General features: G+C 41.9%; 1 protein-coding gene across 12 annotated transcripts in view; it reads left to right on the top strand.

Annotated features, from left to right (window-relative positions):
• The window catches only part of KIAA1217 (KIAA1217 ortholog), a 345,281-nt gene that overhangs the window by 302,533 nt on the left and 27,548 nt on the right, over window positions 1-15,200 (top strand). For all 12 annotated transcript variants that reach the window (XR_003993036.1, XM_030496694.1, XM_030496766.1 and 9 more), the window contains 2 exons: window positions 5,708-5,868; window positions 14,172-14,347. Coding sequence is in view for 11 of the 12 variants with exons in the window: in XM_030496694.1 (XP_030352554.1) it covers window positions 5,708-5,868; window positions 14,172-14,347 (337 nt within the window). In the remaining variant the exon portion in view is untranslated. The remainder of the gene's footprint in view (window positions 1-5,707; window positions 5,869-14,171; window positions 14,348-15,200) is intronic.

Below are 15,200 nucleotides of genomic sequence, written 5' to 3'. Positions count from 1 at the left end.
AAGACCAGATCAGCATCTGTCACGTACTGACAGAGACATTGACTTTGTCACATGGCCATGCCCATATCCAGCATGTGAGTAAGGATACCAGCATTCAGGGTATGCAACAGATGCCTTTCTGATCACTTGGGTGATGGGGATAGGGCAGAGGGGACAAGCAATGCAGCCACTCGTCTGCAAGGATCCCTATCAGTGCTATATAGTTGAAATCCTGCATCTGCAACCTTAAATCCAGTCTTTCCAGCATGACTCAGCCACCAGATTAAATTGCCTCTAAATTAAATTAAAGGGAAACAAGGTGTAATGCTGACCCTAATACACTACAGCATGGTAACCCACATCAGCTATTACCAAAGAGTGCTGTATAATAGAATAAATAGTCCTATATAATAGAATATTTTGCTTTTGCACTCGCTTTTGAAATTGCATGTGACAGGGTCTAGTAAGTCAATGCAGTCCCTGATTACTTGAAAATTAGGCAATCTGCCAGAAAATGCTACAGAATGTTTCTCCTTTTCGTAAATATGCTTGGGTTTAAATGTGCCAGCAGCATCTAAAAACGCTTCTGCCGACCGCTGTTTTGTTCTTCAATTCACCTCAATCCTTATTAAGTATAGCCATTTAGACTGTTGACTCTTTTAGTATACAGTTGCACTTGACAACTGTGCACTGAGATAACAGTTTTAGCAATTTCAAAGTCTATTTGAAAGAAAAAGTAGGACAAAATGTTGATTGAGCAATCCTTTCTAGAGCACTGGTAAGCAGAAACGTGAATAGCTTCCCATCCTGAACAATAAAACATCTGTGCAGGATAAAATTGGCTCATCAGTGTTGAACCAACATTGTATTTTATAGTATGTGTTCCAATGATAGGAGACTTTCATGCAAAAATTGGAGAACTAGCTCACTTGGGAAGGGAAAGAAACCAACATTTCTACATCCTAGATAACTTTATATAGCTAAATTGCAAATACTCTGGTTTTCATATAAACCAAATTGTTGTATTTAACATGTTTTTGCTTTGCTAGTCTGTAGTGGATTCTTTAGCCTCAAATATTAAAGAGCCTAAATAAAAATGCTTTTTCACTGCGGAAAAAGAGCCTCTAACAATCGTGCTTGTCTGCATTTCTTATGTTTTAGTGCTTTATGCTCAGTTCTTTCATAGGGGTGTGTTCAAGGAGCAGTAACCTTTCAAAGACTGGCTATGTCTCTCCTACTAATGTTAGGATAAATCCCATGACTGAATCCTTATAACCTTCTTCAGTTCATCAAAAGTGAATGGCTTTTCACACAAGGGACTCTTTACATAGGAATGGCATGTGACTCTAAACCCAAACCATACTAGGAAGAGTCTCCTTGAGATTACTAAAAAATGTGCTGAGAAATGCTCACTTTCTTTTCTGTCATATTTTTGTTCATCAAGTGGTGAGATTGATAGATTAAATACTGGGTTCATTGATTAAAAGAAGATCTGTTGTATTATGGATTACCAGAAAAAAAAAAGCAATAGTTCTTTGCTAGGTGATGCCTTGTTGGAAGACGAAGAAGGGCATTTCAGTATTTCCTGAAAAAGCATCAAGGAGTATGTCTTTCTGCACTAACACCATGAGTACAAACCTAGAGAGGGAGATGGCAGCAGAGAGAAGTATTACGCATGTAGGGCTCAGATTTGATTCCTTGGTCATTATGAACTGTCTTGTCATCTCTGCATATCTGTGTGCTTTTTTCACATGCATGACTCTTGCTGTGATGATCTGTGAATTAAAAACATCATCCATATCTGCTTGCTTATCTCAGATTCAAAGACAGATCACACCAGTCTTTGAACTCTGTCAGTGTTTGCAGGTAAAACATGATCCTGATTCCATTCTGGATCAATGAGCTGAAGCTGCACAGTAATATATATATAGACTATTTTATTCTTTTAACGGTGCTTTAGTGCCTGACCATAACAGATTGTTAATGATGGAATTTGCAACATTAACTTTGCATTTGACTCTTTGTTTAGTGAATTCTAACTAGATGGAAAGAGAACTAAATAACTGTCAGGTGTTTTCCCCAAATGATGCTTGAAAATGTTGTGGTTTTTTATGGATATGAGTAATTTGTGAAGAAACATTGCTGGGTATCTACTGATGGCCTTTTTTCTAGCCTGCTCAAAATAAAATCTTAAGATTTTAGAAAGCAAAATAAAGTGTGGAAATAGAAGGAGAGCAGTCTTTGCAACCATAGCAAAGGTCGAGTGTCAAGGAGTGGAAGTTGTGTTCCATACCCTCCTGAGCCTGGGCAAATAGCAAACCATTCAGCTTTTTGCACATCAGTTCTATTTGTGCTTTAGAAATGTCAGTTTAGTTCATGAGCCTTTGTAAAAGAAAAAAAAGTTAACATTTGGGTTTTGTCCAGACTATTAGGGAATTATGGAGGGTTTCTGCATTCAAGCCCCCATACCTAGCTCCAGCAAGGGTTTATTTAAAAACCTAAGAGCCAATGCTATTTCTTTCCCTTCAGTCCATCTGGCCACACATCTATTCGCAAAGCTACAGTCTGGGACTATTTCCAAAAGCGAGCGATACTCTCTAGATGAAATAACCCCTCATTCAGCTGCCCTTTTATTCCTTTTTGATGAAAATATGTATCTCTGAGAAATCAGCTGCTGATCCTTACTGTGTCCCCATGCTCACCCGGTATCTATGGTTGTGTTTCACACCCTTGAGAGTCCCATGTCATGCTTCACAGGCTCTGAGCACACTCTGTAGCAGGGACTCTGTGGCAGCAGAGAGTACCTAATGGTGAGAAGAGGTGGCCAAGGCAGCAGAAGAGGAGGAAAGCTTCTTTGTAAGGAGTCAGAGACATTTATTGCTTACAGAAGCAGATCACAGTCCATCTACGCTAAGAGGAAAGCAGGCACCCCTTCCTGAGAAAATATGTGAATTGACTGGGGTCCAGCATGGGGGAAGAGACTGGCGGGAACTGATTCATGCTTTGGCTGCTTCATCATAGGGTCGGGGGCTGAGGTTTTGGAGCTTTTGCTTGAGGCAAAAAATAGCAGAAAGGTAGATGTGCTTTCAAAAATAGTCCAGATTTGTGGCTGGAGATCAGAACTCTTCGAGGCTTATCCACATTTTTCAGACTCTCTGGGGATTTCTGTCTGTAGGGTTTATGAACTAAATATCCTTTTCTTAAAAAAAATGCAAAAAATAGTGCATATGGGAGGGAAATAGATGCTTGACTGTAGGAAAAACTGCAGTATACATGTAGACAGACAAGTATTAGCATATATTAGACTGAAGCATGGAGTGGGTACAGAATGGCAGTGAACAAGGACTTTTTATTTCTTGAGTCTTGCTTTCTGTTAAGCAGCTCTTTGAAAGTCAAGAGAGCATTGAATCACACTGGAGTATAGCAAAAATGTGCAGCAGCTTGCTCAGCAGTGAAATGAAGAGTGCCGTTGTTGAAGCACCAAGCAGATCTAGCTGGAGCACGTTTGGGTAAGGTATAGCATTACAACAGCCAGCATCAGCCTTAGAACAGCTTTTTGTTCGAGCATGTCCTTGGAAGCCTATGGCATGGCATCCCATATATAGCATGAGTGCAGCCAGAGGGGCCTGTGCTTTTACTGATGGGAATTGCAAATGTAGGTAAAGCAAGAAACATGATTCTCCAGAAACCTTTTGGCCCATTTTTAAATAAAAATAGTTGGGTGTAATTTCCATCCTTTGAAAATGCTTCCCCCAGATGAATTTTGCAAAGGCTATGTTTGAGATATCCACACCTATTGGAAAAGGAATAACAATGTGCTTTTATGCTGAACTGTACTCATGGGCACATTTGGAGATTTTATTAGTTGAAAAGACTACTAGCAATGAGAGGGCAGGGACAAAACTTACCACTCATGGGTTCATACTCATTCCAGCCAGAAAAACGTATCACGCCTGTTGGAGCACTGAAAATTTGCCTTCAGCAGGCAAAGGCAAGCTCGCAACACTAGTTTCTGTTGGATTTCATTGAACTTGATAGAATGAGTGCTTGTGGGAACAAATGATAACCAAAATCCCTGTGGAGATCCACTGATGAGTTATATTCTGTTTCCTCAGATTTTTTGTTTTATTCATAGAGAAGGAAGGAAATGAAGTGGTGAATGGCATAATCATAGAACAGAATCATAGAATCATGTAGGTTTGAAAAGACCTTTAAGATCATCAAGTCCAACCATAAACCTAACACTGCCAAGTCCACCAATAAACCGTGGCCCTAAGCACCACGTCTACACATCTTTTAAATACCTCCAGGGATGGTGGCTAAACCACTTCCCTCAGCAGCCTGCTCCAATGCTGGATAACCCTTTTGGGGAATAAGTTTTTCCTAGTATCCAGTTTAAACCTTCCCTGGCACAACTTGAGGCCGTTTCCTCTTGTCCTATCACTTGATTCTTGGGAGAAGAGACTGACACCCACCTCACTCCATCCTCCTTTCAGGTAGTTGTAGTAAGCAATAAGGTTTCCCCTGAGCCTCCTTTCCTCCAGGCTACACAACCCCAGTTCCCTCAGCTGCTCCTCATAAGACTTGTGCTCCAGGCCCTTCACCAGCTTCGTTGCTCTTCTTTGGACACTCTCCAGCACCTCAAGGTCTTTCTTGCAGTGAGGAGCTGATAATGCAGTAGTTCATGGAGCAGCAGCCATCTGAGCCCAAGGGGCAAGGTGGATCTGGCACTGTGATCAACATAGTCCTGGACTTAGAAAATGAAGTATGTCCTACTGACAGTCTGTCATTTTCTCTGTTGGTGGTGGGGAGGGAAAGGGACACATATAGGTGTGTAAGTGCAAATTGCTAGAAGAAGCTGTAACATGACTATCAGCTGATGAGCTGGAATTTGCTTGTACTCTGTAAATAAAGCTTCTTCCCAGTTACTTGAGACTGAAAAGAACAAGCTTGACATTGGTGCTGTGTAGAGGAACAGAATTATTCAATGAAGAAAGTCTTGTGAGCATACCGATGGTTATTCTCAGAGTATGGGTGAGCTCACTTCCTTGTGTTATGCTGCATTCCTTTGTAAACACATTCCTGAATAAATGACAGACTAAAGGGAATAGGTGGAGGCAACATGGCTGGAGAGCAGTTCTCTGCCACACCATTGTTTCATTTCTCTTCTACTTTTATACAGTAGTAGTTGGAGACACCTGATAGAAGTAACGCATTTGTACTTTAAGCAGGAAAGCAAGATTCTCTATAGACAACTTTTCCCCACACTTGGCAGTTTGACTGAATCTCTCTCCAGTGATAATTAATCAACGAATACACAGTTCAGGACTCCTGGGAATGTGCATCAACGTCAGGCTCAGATGCCTCCTGGGAGGACAACCTTGAAGCTACTTTCAGCACCAATTTGATTTGCTGCTGTTTTCTGTAATCTGCAGTTATAGCTTATTATCCCATCTCCACTACATGTGGTAGGAAGCAGTCCTGTAGTAATGCAGTCCTCAGGTATGGCTGAGGCTCCAGCACAGAATCACTCTGATATTGTACAGTCTTCCCTCAAAATATAATGGATAAGGAGGTGGCAGTCCCCTGTTAATACTGATCATTGGCAGCTATAATTTACTTTTCTCACCCATCTGTGTGAAATACACATGAGTTCAATAGGCAGAGGAAAGATCATGTTTGCACCTTCTCTGCTGGTGAGCTCAGCCTGTGCTGCTGCTTATTGTAGGTGCTGCTAACATATCTGGTGGGAAGACCACACTGGCAACTGTGGAATCTGCTGTCATCCATCAGCCTGCTGGAACACCATCAATGCAAGTCAGCCTGCATGGGATGAAACGCAACGTGTCGGATCTGCGGCTGCAGCTACATCAGATGAAGCAGCTACAGGTATGCTTATCTGGCTACCAGACAGGAAATGCCCTTTTCCTCCCTCCCTCTCTTTCCCTCGCCTCTGCTCCCCCTTTTGTACGAGTGGTTCTCAGAAGCAGAGTTCTAAGGAAAGAGAAGACCCAAGTATTACAGACACAAAAGGGTATTCTGCTCTAGCATACACCACTTACATAGTCCTAAAGGCATGAGAATTAGCTCAGTTTAACTACTGCTGCTCAGTTATTGATAAAAAGCGTTACTTTCTAGCTTTACTTGATGACTCTAGGCATTAAACAAGTATTTATATTACAATAATATCAAGTCTGTGATTACAGTTTGGATGCTGCTATGCTATGCGCTGTATAAACATGTTGGAAGAGCCATATTCCTGCTCCATACTGTTTACTATTTAGACAGTTTTAAAGTTCCTGAATAAACATCTTTGATGTCAGGAAACCCAAATATAGCTGAGGATCAGTAGATATGCATTAAGCCAGAGCTTGAGTCCTATATTTACAGAATCCAGAAGAGTAGCCAACTTAAGCAGCAAGGAAAAAAGATATTTCAAAAGTTGCTGCAAAGGTTTGTTTTGCCCTTCTTATATTCACATTTTACCAGTACCTTCCTAACACACATCAACATCTCAAAACCTGCAAGAAACAATAAGAACAATGATGAATTAACAAAAATATTCTGCTGAAATGTACCATCATGCTGCAAATGTAAATATATGCTGTTCATGTTAGACACTGTGAAAATAAGCATATGCAGCTGTACAGGTCTTCAGCCCTTCACTTAATTGGAAACTGAATAGCTCAGAAGATGCAAAAGGAGGTAAAGCAATTTCTTGTAAGACAAAGTGGACAGCAGGGGAAACTTTAATACTCTGCCAGTCCTTCTTGCCTGGAAAGTGACATCACATGTTTGGTATTGTAGGGCTGCAGCTACTGCTATTATAACCACGTGGTTTTGAAGATGGGAATGGTACTGTGTCAATCTCCTTTGATTTGCTGATTCATTTTTGAACAGAACAGTGATAATACACATCAGAATTCAGAGCACATTTTGCCATTGCTTCTTTAACTAGAGGAAATTGAATTATGAACCAGCTATAAGGCAAGGGAGCAGAACGGTGAGGTAAACATCAGGGTAAATAAAATGTGGCCAAGACTGAAGATGCTATGACAAGGTCCTGTGCTCAGTTTTCTGGTAATGAAGAGGTGGCTAAAGGTATTTAGAGCAAACAGTTGTGTCAGCAAGGTGACCTCTGCCTGTGATACAGCACCCATGTGTTTACATTTTCAGCTTATAATGAGTATGTTCCTATAGCAAATGCATCTTTCAAAAGCTGTTCTCAGCAGTGCTGCCTACGTGCCGGCCATCATGGTCCCCATCGAATATCAAGACTCTGGTTTGGGATCTCTGCCCTGGCATGTTTTGTAGAAGTGCATATTCTTACGCATTTGTGCTGCAAACCACCGCAGCTCCTCTGTCCTTCTGTAACCCCATTTGCCAAATGCAGAGGCATCTCAGACACCTGGCCACCAGCTGTGCTTAGCATGTGGCTCCCTAAAGTGGGATGGAGGTCGCAGTGCTGGGCTGGAGGTAGTGCATATTCTCACGTGGCCTGCTCACCAAAAAGGTGGCGTTTCCCCAGCTGCAACTTGTCTCCAGGCCCTGCCTGGGGCGGTAACCTTGCTTGTGATCAGATATAGCATTATGGTACATAGGAGTGAAAAAACTTGTACCATCTGCATAAGTCAATGCTGCCAAGGAAGTCTTGAGAAGGGAAAAAGGACGTATCCCGAGTGTGTTCATTAACTCTGGCTGGCTTCCCTTCTTTCAGAAATGATAGCAAATTTGGTGCTTCGTGCCAGTAGGAAGTGGGCAGATTTGTGTTAGTCGAATGGAATAACCTGTAGCTTAAGGGAAACTTTGGTATATTACATATAAATTATGTTCCTGAGAGTGAATTTTTGTCATGGGTTTTCCGAAGGGGTGGAATTATTTTGAAAAGAGCTCACAATTTGTAGTGCAGTAAGTGAAACAGCTGGTATTTTACACTGAAGAGTGATGAAATGTCACACTTCTAATGAAAAGATTTTGTGCTGTGTTTTTTGGAAAATAATTCAAAGTAAAAGAGAAAAGTATTTTTCTGTTTTTCTGGGTTGTTTGCATACCATGTGCGACTACTTCATATTTTTCACTTTCACTGTTTCTCCTGGATTGGCAGTCAGTTTGTTCCTGTTTGTGTGAATTTTTCATACATTGACAGACTAAAAGAAACACTTCTGAAGAACTTAAAGAGATGATTGCACAGGCAAAAAGTTGGCAAGATAACTAAGAAACAAGAACAGGACATAAAACTATATTTAATACTCACTGTGGTTCAATTTTCACTTGATGTTACCACTTGAAGTTCTTACTCATTTGCTTAATAGAATCAGAGAAAAACATGGTGTAAAACACCCGTTCATTCATGTAGCCTTTGTCTGTTCTGGCAAAACCCTCTTTTGAACCATATCCAGCAGCAATTGATCCAGATGTATTGATTCACATACCAGTTAAATGTGTATGTTACCAGATGCAACCAAAAAGTTAAGACTGTTTTATTCTGTGGTTGGATTTTCACCAGAGATTCTTAAAGACATTTGCATCATGGCTGTTGCTAGAGGTTAGATACGCTTCTTGCTACTCCACCAGCATCTTCCTTAAATGCTCTCATTTTCAGAGATACTCAAGAAGGTGTAGTTTCATGGTGCTATGGAGTTTTTCTCATTGCCAAAGATAGGCTATAACCCAACCTGTGTCCTGGAGGCATTTGTTGTTGATAAGACTGGAGTCCATGATGAGTGCAGTGGGGTTGTTCATTCTGCACTCCCAGATAATGAGAACTCTTAGTAGCAGGTTTGAACGAAGGCTTAGAGCTCATGTTTATGGTATATATCATTAGCTTATATGTACATTGGATTTGTGGGGTTTTTTTCCTATTACTTCCTTTCCTTAATTGAACACATTTTAAGGGAAAGCAGTTAGACACGATTAAGGTTCAGCATTAGGAATGTTTATACATGTATGCTTTTCCTTCACTTAATGTATTATTTGCAGGGAAATAAGTGCTGCAAAAAGGATGGAAAATATAATAACAGTACTGTCATGAATGGTATATGATATTCGGTCTCACAAGTGTAACTTTGAATTAGAAATTCAAATATGTTTTGAGCTGAATTATAGAATTGGTGAGACTACGTTTAATCTGTGTATGGTAACAAACTTTAGGAATTAGATAATCAGATTCTACAGAGATCCTGAGCTGGATGCAGTCAGTCCCTGTTTGTGCTGTGCGCTGTAGTGTGTGGAGAGGTGGGTGGCCCAGATGCCCCTCCCAGCAGGACAGGTCCTGCTCCCACTGGACAGGTCATGCTTGTTTCCTAATGAGAAGCAAGACTGTGAACTAATACTTGATTTCCCAATTACAAATCTCATAGATAATAATTGGTTAAAGCCATCTAAACTGGTTCAGATTATTCTTGAAGTGGGTGCCAGGGACAGTGCTGGGGTACTTGTGAGAGAGCAGTAATAGATAATGGCTGGAGCAGTAGATGAAGAAGAGGGACAAGGTAGGTATCTGGAGGGACTGGTGAGGCTGGGAGTGAGAGCCAAGGATAATGAATGTAGAGGAGGATGCTAGAAATCTAAATAAGCATGTGAAATTTCTTTCTGTTTGATTGCTGCTTGCAGTTACAAGTCAAGTTAACTCTAATTAGCAAGAAATTGCCAATTGGTGGTAACAGGAAAGCCTGCATTGCTTTTCCTTACTTTTGGGCACTTGACTTTGGAACTTGAAGACTGTTCAACAAAGTTTCTTTTCAAGCATGAATGTCTAAAATTGTTTATTTGGCTTGTTTTCAAGCAAAGTTACAGTACAAAAAGTTCTACTCTGTGGAACCAGAATAACTTTGGCAGATACATAAAATTTCTTTCACTTCTGGTGGTAGAGTAACTGAGGTGGTCTGAGGGACAAATGAGGTGTGCACTTAGCCAGGGGGTCTGAGATCTGATACCTGCTGGCAGAAGAAAAGTAAGAATCAAGTTCAATTCCAGCATGTGGAGGTAAATGTGCTATAGTGGCCAGAGACTTCCTCCGCTTCCTCAGCCACAGCTCTTCCCCTCTGCGCCTGTTTGCCCTGACTTATGTTGTCCTTTGAATGGTGACTCTGCCCTGCTTAAACTCACAATTACTCCTCTCCTCTGGTTCCTTCTCCTCTTTCTCTGCACCCATCTGTACCTCTTCCTTCTCATCTTCTTCTGTCCCTGTTCCCCAAGCATGAACAAAACCAGGTTTTCCAGAATTAGCCAAGTGTTGCATGAATTTTCATAGAAATAGCAAAAACATGTCTCTGATTCCAAGATGAGTCATTTCCCAGACTTCAAGAGCTCACTCCAGACATTGAGGTTTGGGAGTCCTCATCATACAAGCTTTCTGAAATATTGCAGAGCTGTATTTTTATTCCCTAACCTTGTAATCAGAAATGGATGAACTTTTATTACTGAAACTTTCTAATACTGTTCAAACACTGCATAAATGGAAGTGACAAGCACCTTAGCTGTAGGTGTCACTACAATAAATACAGATCCCCTATATACCTTCATAATAGGGAAAAAAAAAGTGTACCTACCATTGCCTAACCTCACACACACACATACTTAATTTTGCTATTACTGGGAGTCACTGTTACTAGCTGAGGAACATAGAGACTTACATTCTGGACATCTGAGACTTAAGTCTGGCTCCTTGTCACTGACCTTCTCACTGACCTCAGATCAGTTGTTTCACATATCCCAAGTCGCTTCCCTGTGTCAAATTTCCCCACTTTTTAAAGAGCTGTGAATAAACTATATGACTGAAGTGTTACATGTTCATTCACTCATTTATTCATTCATTTATGTTTTCCTTCCTGAAAATATGGCACAATGAAAGAGATGTGTGTCTCAGCTGTGCTGGCCTGCTGTAAGAGGTTTGAATTTATCAAATCCAAACATTAATCCCATTGTGGGGAAAAATACACATATGCACTGTCTTCAGAAGAATCCAGTCTCGTATAAAGCAGCTGACAATGTTTATAAATCTGTACTGTTTCAAATGTTTTCCAGCTTCATTTTTTTCCCTAACAGCTAACACTTATCTTCAGCTGAGTTTTGAGCTAACACCTCCTGTTTGTCACAGCTCAGCCCCACTCCTACACTTCAGTGAAGTGTCACCCTCCCTGTCATTGCACTTGCGTTGCTGGAGAAGGCAGAGTCAGGCACAAGGACTAAAGAGTTAGGACGGGAGATTTGAGCTTGTTCCTCTAAATCCCATGATGGATTGGAAAGAATGACCTGGGCAAAGGCTTTTCTTTTTTTTTTTTTTCTCTGAATCCCATGAATTCTCTTAAATCAACTGAAAAAGAAGTCCTAATGCATTATACTGTCTTGTAGGCAACCCATATTTGTGATTCTTCCTGTTAGGCAGTGGTGTTACTTTGCTTGTTATATGTGGTTTGGCTGTTAAGCCTGGATGTTCAGAAGACAGCTGGCAGTTCAATTGCTAGTTTTAAAACTGAAACTTCGTCTCCCAATTGACACAGGTGTTTTTAAAAAACTTACAGTATGAGATGGCTGCTGGGCTAACAGAGTTGTGTTGCCTATATGTTGGGCCCTCTCCAGAAGCTATCAGACTACCATGGATTTGGAAAAGGCTGAGGTTCTTAATGACTTCTTTGCCTCAGTCTTCACTAGCAAATGCTCTGACCACACCACGAAAGTCTTGGAAAGCAAATGCAGGGACTGTGAAAATGAAGACCTTAGGCCCACTGTAGGAGAGGATCAGGTTCGAGACCATCTTAAGAACCTGAATGTGCACAAGTCCATGGGACCTGATGAAATCCATCCACGGGTCCTGAAGGAGCTGGCGAATGAAGTTGCTAAACCACTGTCCATCATATTTGAAAAATCCTGGCAGTCAGGTGAAGTTCCTGATGACTGGAAGAAGGGTAATATAACCCCCATTTTCAAGAAGGGGAAGGTGGAAGACCCGGGAAACTACAGACCAGTCAGTCTCACCTCTGTGCCTGGCAAAATCTTGGAACAGTTTCTCCTGGAAAACATGCACATGAAAAACAATGAGGTGGTTGGTGACAGCCAACATGGCTTCACTAAGGGGAAATCCTGCCTGACCAATTTGGTGGCCTTCTATGATGGGGCTACAGAACTGATGGACAGGGGCAGAGCAGTTGACGTCATCTACCTGGACTTGTGCAAAGCGTTCGACACTGTCCCATACGACATCCTTTTCTCTAAATTGGAGAGACATCAATTTGATAGATGGACCACTCGGTGGGTAAAGAACTGGCTCCATGGCTGCACGCAGAGAGTTGTGGTAAATGGCTCGATGTCCAGTTGGAAACCTGTAACAAGTGGTGCCCCTCAGGGATCGGTGTTGGGGCCGGTCCTGTTCAACGTCTGTGTCGGCGACATGGACAGTGGGATTGAGTGTGCCCTCAGCCGACGACACCAAGCTGTGTGGTTCAGTTGATACACTGAAGGGAAGGGATGCCATCCAGAGGGACCTTGACACGCTTGTGAGGTGGGCCGGTGCCAACCTTATGAAGTTTAACCAAGCCAAGTGCAAGGTCCTACACCTGGGTCGGGGCAATCCCAGGCACTGTTACAGGTTGGGCGGAGAAGAGAATCAGAGCAGCCGTGCGGAGAAGGACTTGGGGGTGTTGGTTGACGAGAAGCTTAACATGAGCCGGCAGTGTGCGCTTGCAGCCCAGAAAGCCAACCGTATCCTGGGCTGCATCAAAAGAAGCGTGACCAGCAGGTCGAAGGAGGTGATCCTGCCCCTCTACTCTGCTCTTGTGAGACCTCACTTGGAGTACTGCGTACAGTTCTGGTGTCCTCAACATAAAAAGGACATGGAGCTGTTAGAGCGAGTCCAGAGGAGGGCCACGAGGATGATAAGAGGGCTGGAGCACCTCCCGTATGAAGACAGGCTGAGAGAGTTGGGGCTGTTCAGCCTGGAGAAGAGAAGGCTGCGTGGAGACCTCATAGCAGCCTTCCAGTATCTGAAGGGGGTCTACAAGAATGCTGGGGAGGGACTCTTCATTAGGGACTGTAGTGGCAGGACAAGGGGTAATGGGTTCAAACTTAAACAGGGGAAGTTTAGATTAGACATAAGGGAGAAGTTCTTTACAGTGAGGGTGGTGAAGCACTGGAATGGGTTGCCCAGGGAGGTTGTGGATGCTCCATCCCTGGCGGTGTTCAAGGCCAGGTTGGACAGAGCCTTGGACCACATGGTTTAGTGCAAGGTGTCCCTGCCCATGGCAGGGGGGTTGGAACTAGATGATCTTAAGGTCCTTTCCAACCCTTACTATTCTATGATTCTGTGATTCTATATTCTAAAGCTGTGACTAGATGGAGCCCTGCTTGTCACTTTGAATCTTGTGATTTCAGTAAGAGACTTAAACAGATTTGGTTTGTGTGAGTATGGGACATAGCTTCTCTAGGGCTACTCACAAGACAGTACAGTCTAGTTTGCTTTCTTAGCTGTATTTTGCTCTGAAAATTCATATCCGTAGGAAAATCAGTGCTTTAGATACTTAACATAAGGCTAAGTTAAGAAAGAAGGTGTGACTTTTACAGTTCTCAGGAAAATTATCATATTATGAAGGTGGTTTTTTGGTGGTGCGGGAGGTTTTATGTATTGCAGATGAGCTGTATGTCTGTACCAAATTACACCGGATGGCACAATCCTTCCTCTGCCACTTGAGAGACAGAAAAAATCCATTCTGAGAACAGCAGTGCGTTCCAGCCTGGACATTAATGTGTGGGATTATCCACTAGGCACGTATGGGCAGTGCAATATGTAAGCTTACGAGATACACACAAGGTGGAAGTCAATCTTCCGGCATTCTTATGAGGCATGATTAATTCTTGATTCATGCTGGACTGAGCAGACTAAAGGGGCCAGAAACCTTGCAAAAGTTATGCACCTAAGGTGGTGGACTGATCCCAGCATCTTTTGTTTGTCAGTTTGCAACTTGAAGTTAGATATATACATTAGAAGTTAACCAGATTTAGGCTTTTCTCACCTCCAACACTTCCCCACAGAATAATATTTATAGGTAAAGTTAAAGAGGGAAATAAGAAGGTAAAAACTCTCTCTCACACAGTAGGCTTGTGTTTATCCCAAACTATTTCCGCATCTGCAGTGTGTTCTGTTGCCAGGGATATCAGTCAAGGAGGAAAAATTGAAGTTGATTTCTTTTGTGCAACAGCTGCAGAACCAGGAGGTGCTGAGGGCAATGGTGAAGAAAGCAGAGATGGAAATCAATGGCAAAATGATTGAAACTGTGAAGAGGCTGGAAGATCCTGTGCAACGACAGCGCAACCTGGTGGAACAAGAAAGGCAGAAATACCTCAACGAGGAAGAAAAGATAGTAAAGAAGTTATGGTGAGTTGAGAAACCTCTTAGAATTTGTTGCTTTTGCCTGGCTTTTTGTTGCATAAAGTAGTAGCTTTCACCACTGTCTTCAGTGAAATTGCACGTGCACATGCTGTTTTAGATGTGTTTCCATGCACTCATGTTGGCTGTAAAACTTTGTGTTATACAAATTACTGGTCCGAGTGGGAGTCCTCCTTAGCACAGCCCATTAGGTAAGTCCTACTTGTACGAAGAGTTTCAACCTCTTCAGAAGTCCCCTGTAAAGGGACAGATGAATATAAGGATCATGACCACCTCTGTCTTCTGAAAGCCTCCCCTTACCCTAGCTCTCGCTTTCAGCTTTATGTATATTATGCTTTAGGGAAAGAGGGAGGAATTTCTTCAAGAGCAAATGGATGCAAAGGAAGGTAATGAGTTTGGCTTTAAGTATGAAAATCGGATTTCAATAGTAAGTACTTTGGCTGTTACAAAGAAGAGGTAGGGGAAGCTTATAAATAGGGGATTTAAGTTTAATTGCAGTCAGCAGAGCCATCTAAAATTTACTCACTGGGATTTCCATACACTTAACTGCAGATAAAAGTACTTTTATTTTTATTTGTTGTTTTGTAAAGGCTCTTATTCCTGTGTACCTCATTTGTAAGACCTTTTCACAAAAAACTTTGGTCTGCCAAGACTGGTGGTATCCAGTTGTTTGTTTTAATCCATGTTCAGAGTCAGCAGGAGGCAAGATGAAGCTGAAATCAATAAGCAATTTAACTAGTTCTAACACTCACATTTGCAAGAGGCTATATAACTAATTATTTCTCATTACTGAATGTAGTTCACACCTGAAGAATTGCTCCATAATAGAGAGAAACTTTCT

This window comes from Strigops habroptila, chromosome 1 (genome assembly GCF_004027225.2).
Source record: "Strigops habroptila isolate Jane chromosome 1, bStrHab1.2.pri, whole genome shotgun sequence".
Lineage (NCBI taxonomy): Eukaryota > Metazoa > Chordata > Aves > Psittaciformes > Psittacidae > Strigops > Strigops habroptila.
The sequence above is the reverse complement of the archived record's forward strand: the minus strand, read 5'-3'. Positions and strand labels throughout refer to the sequence as shown.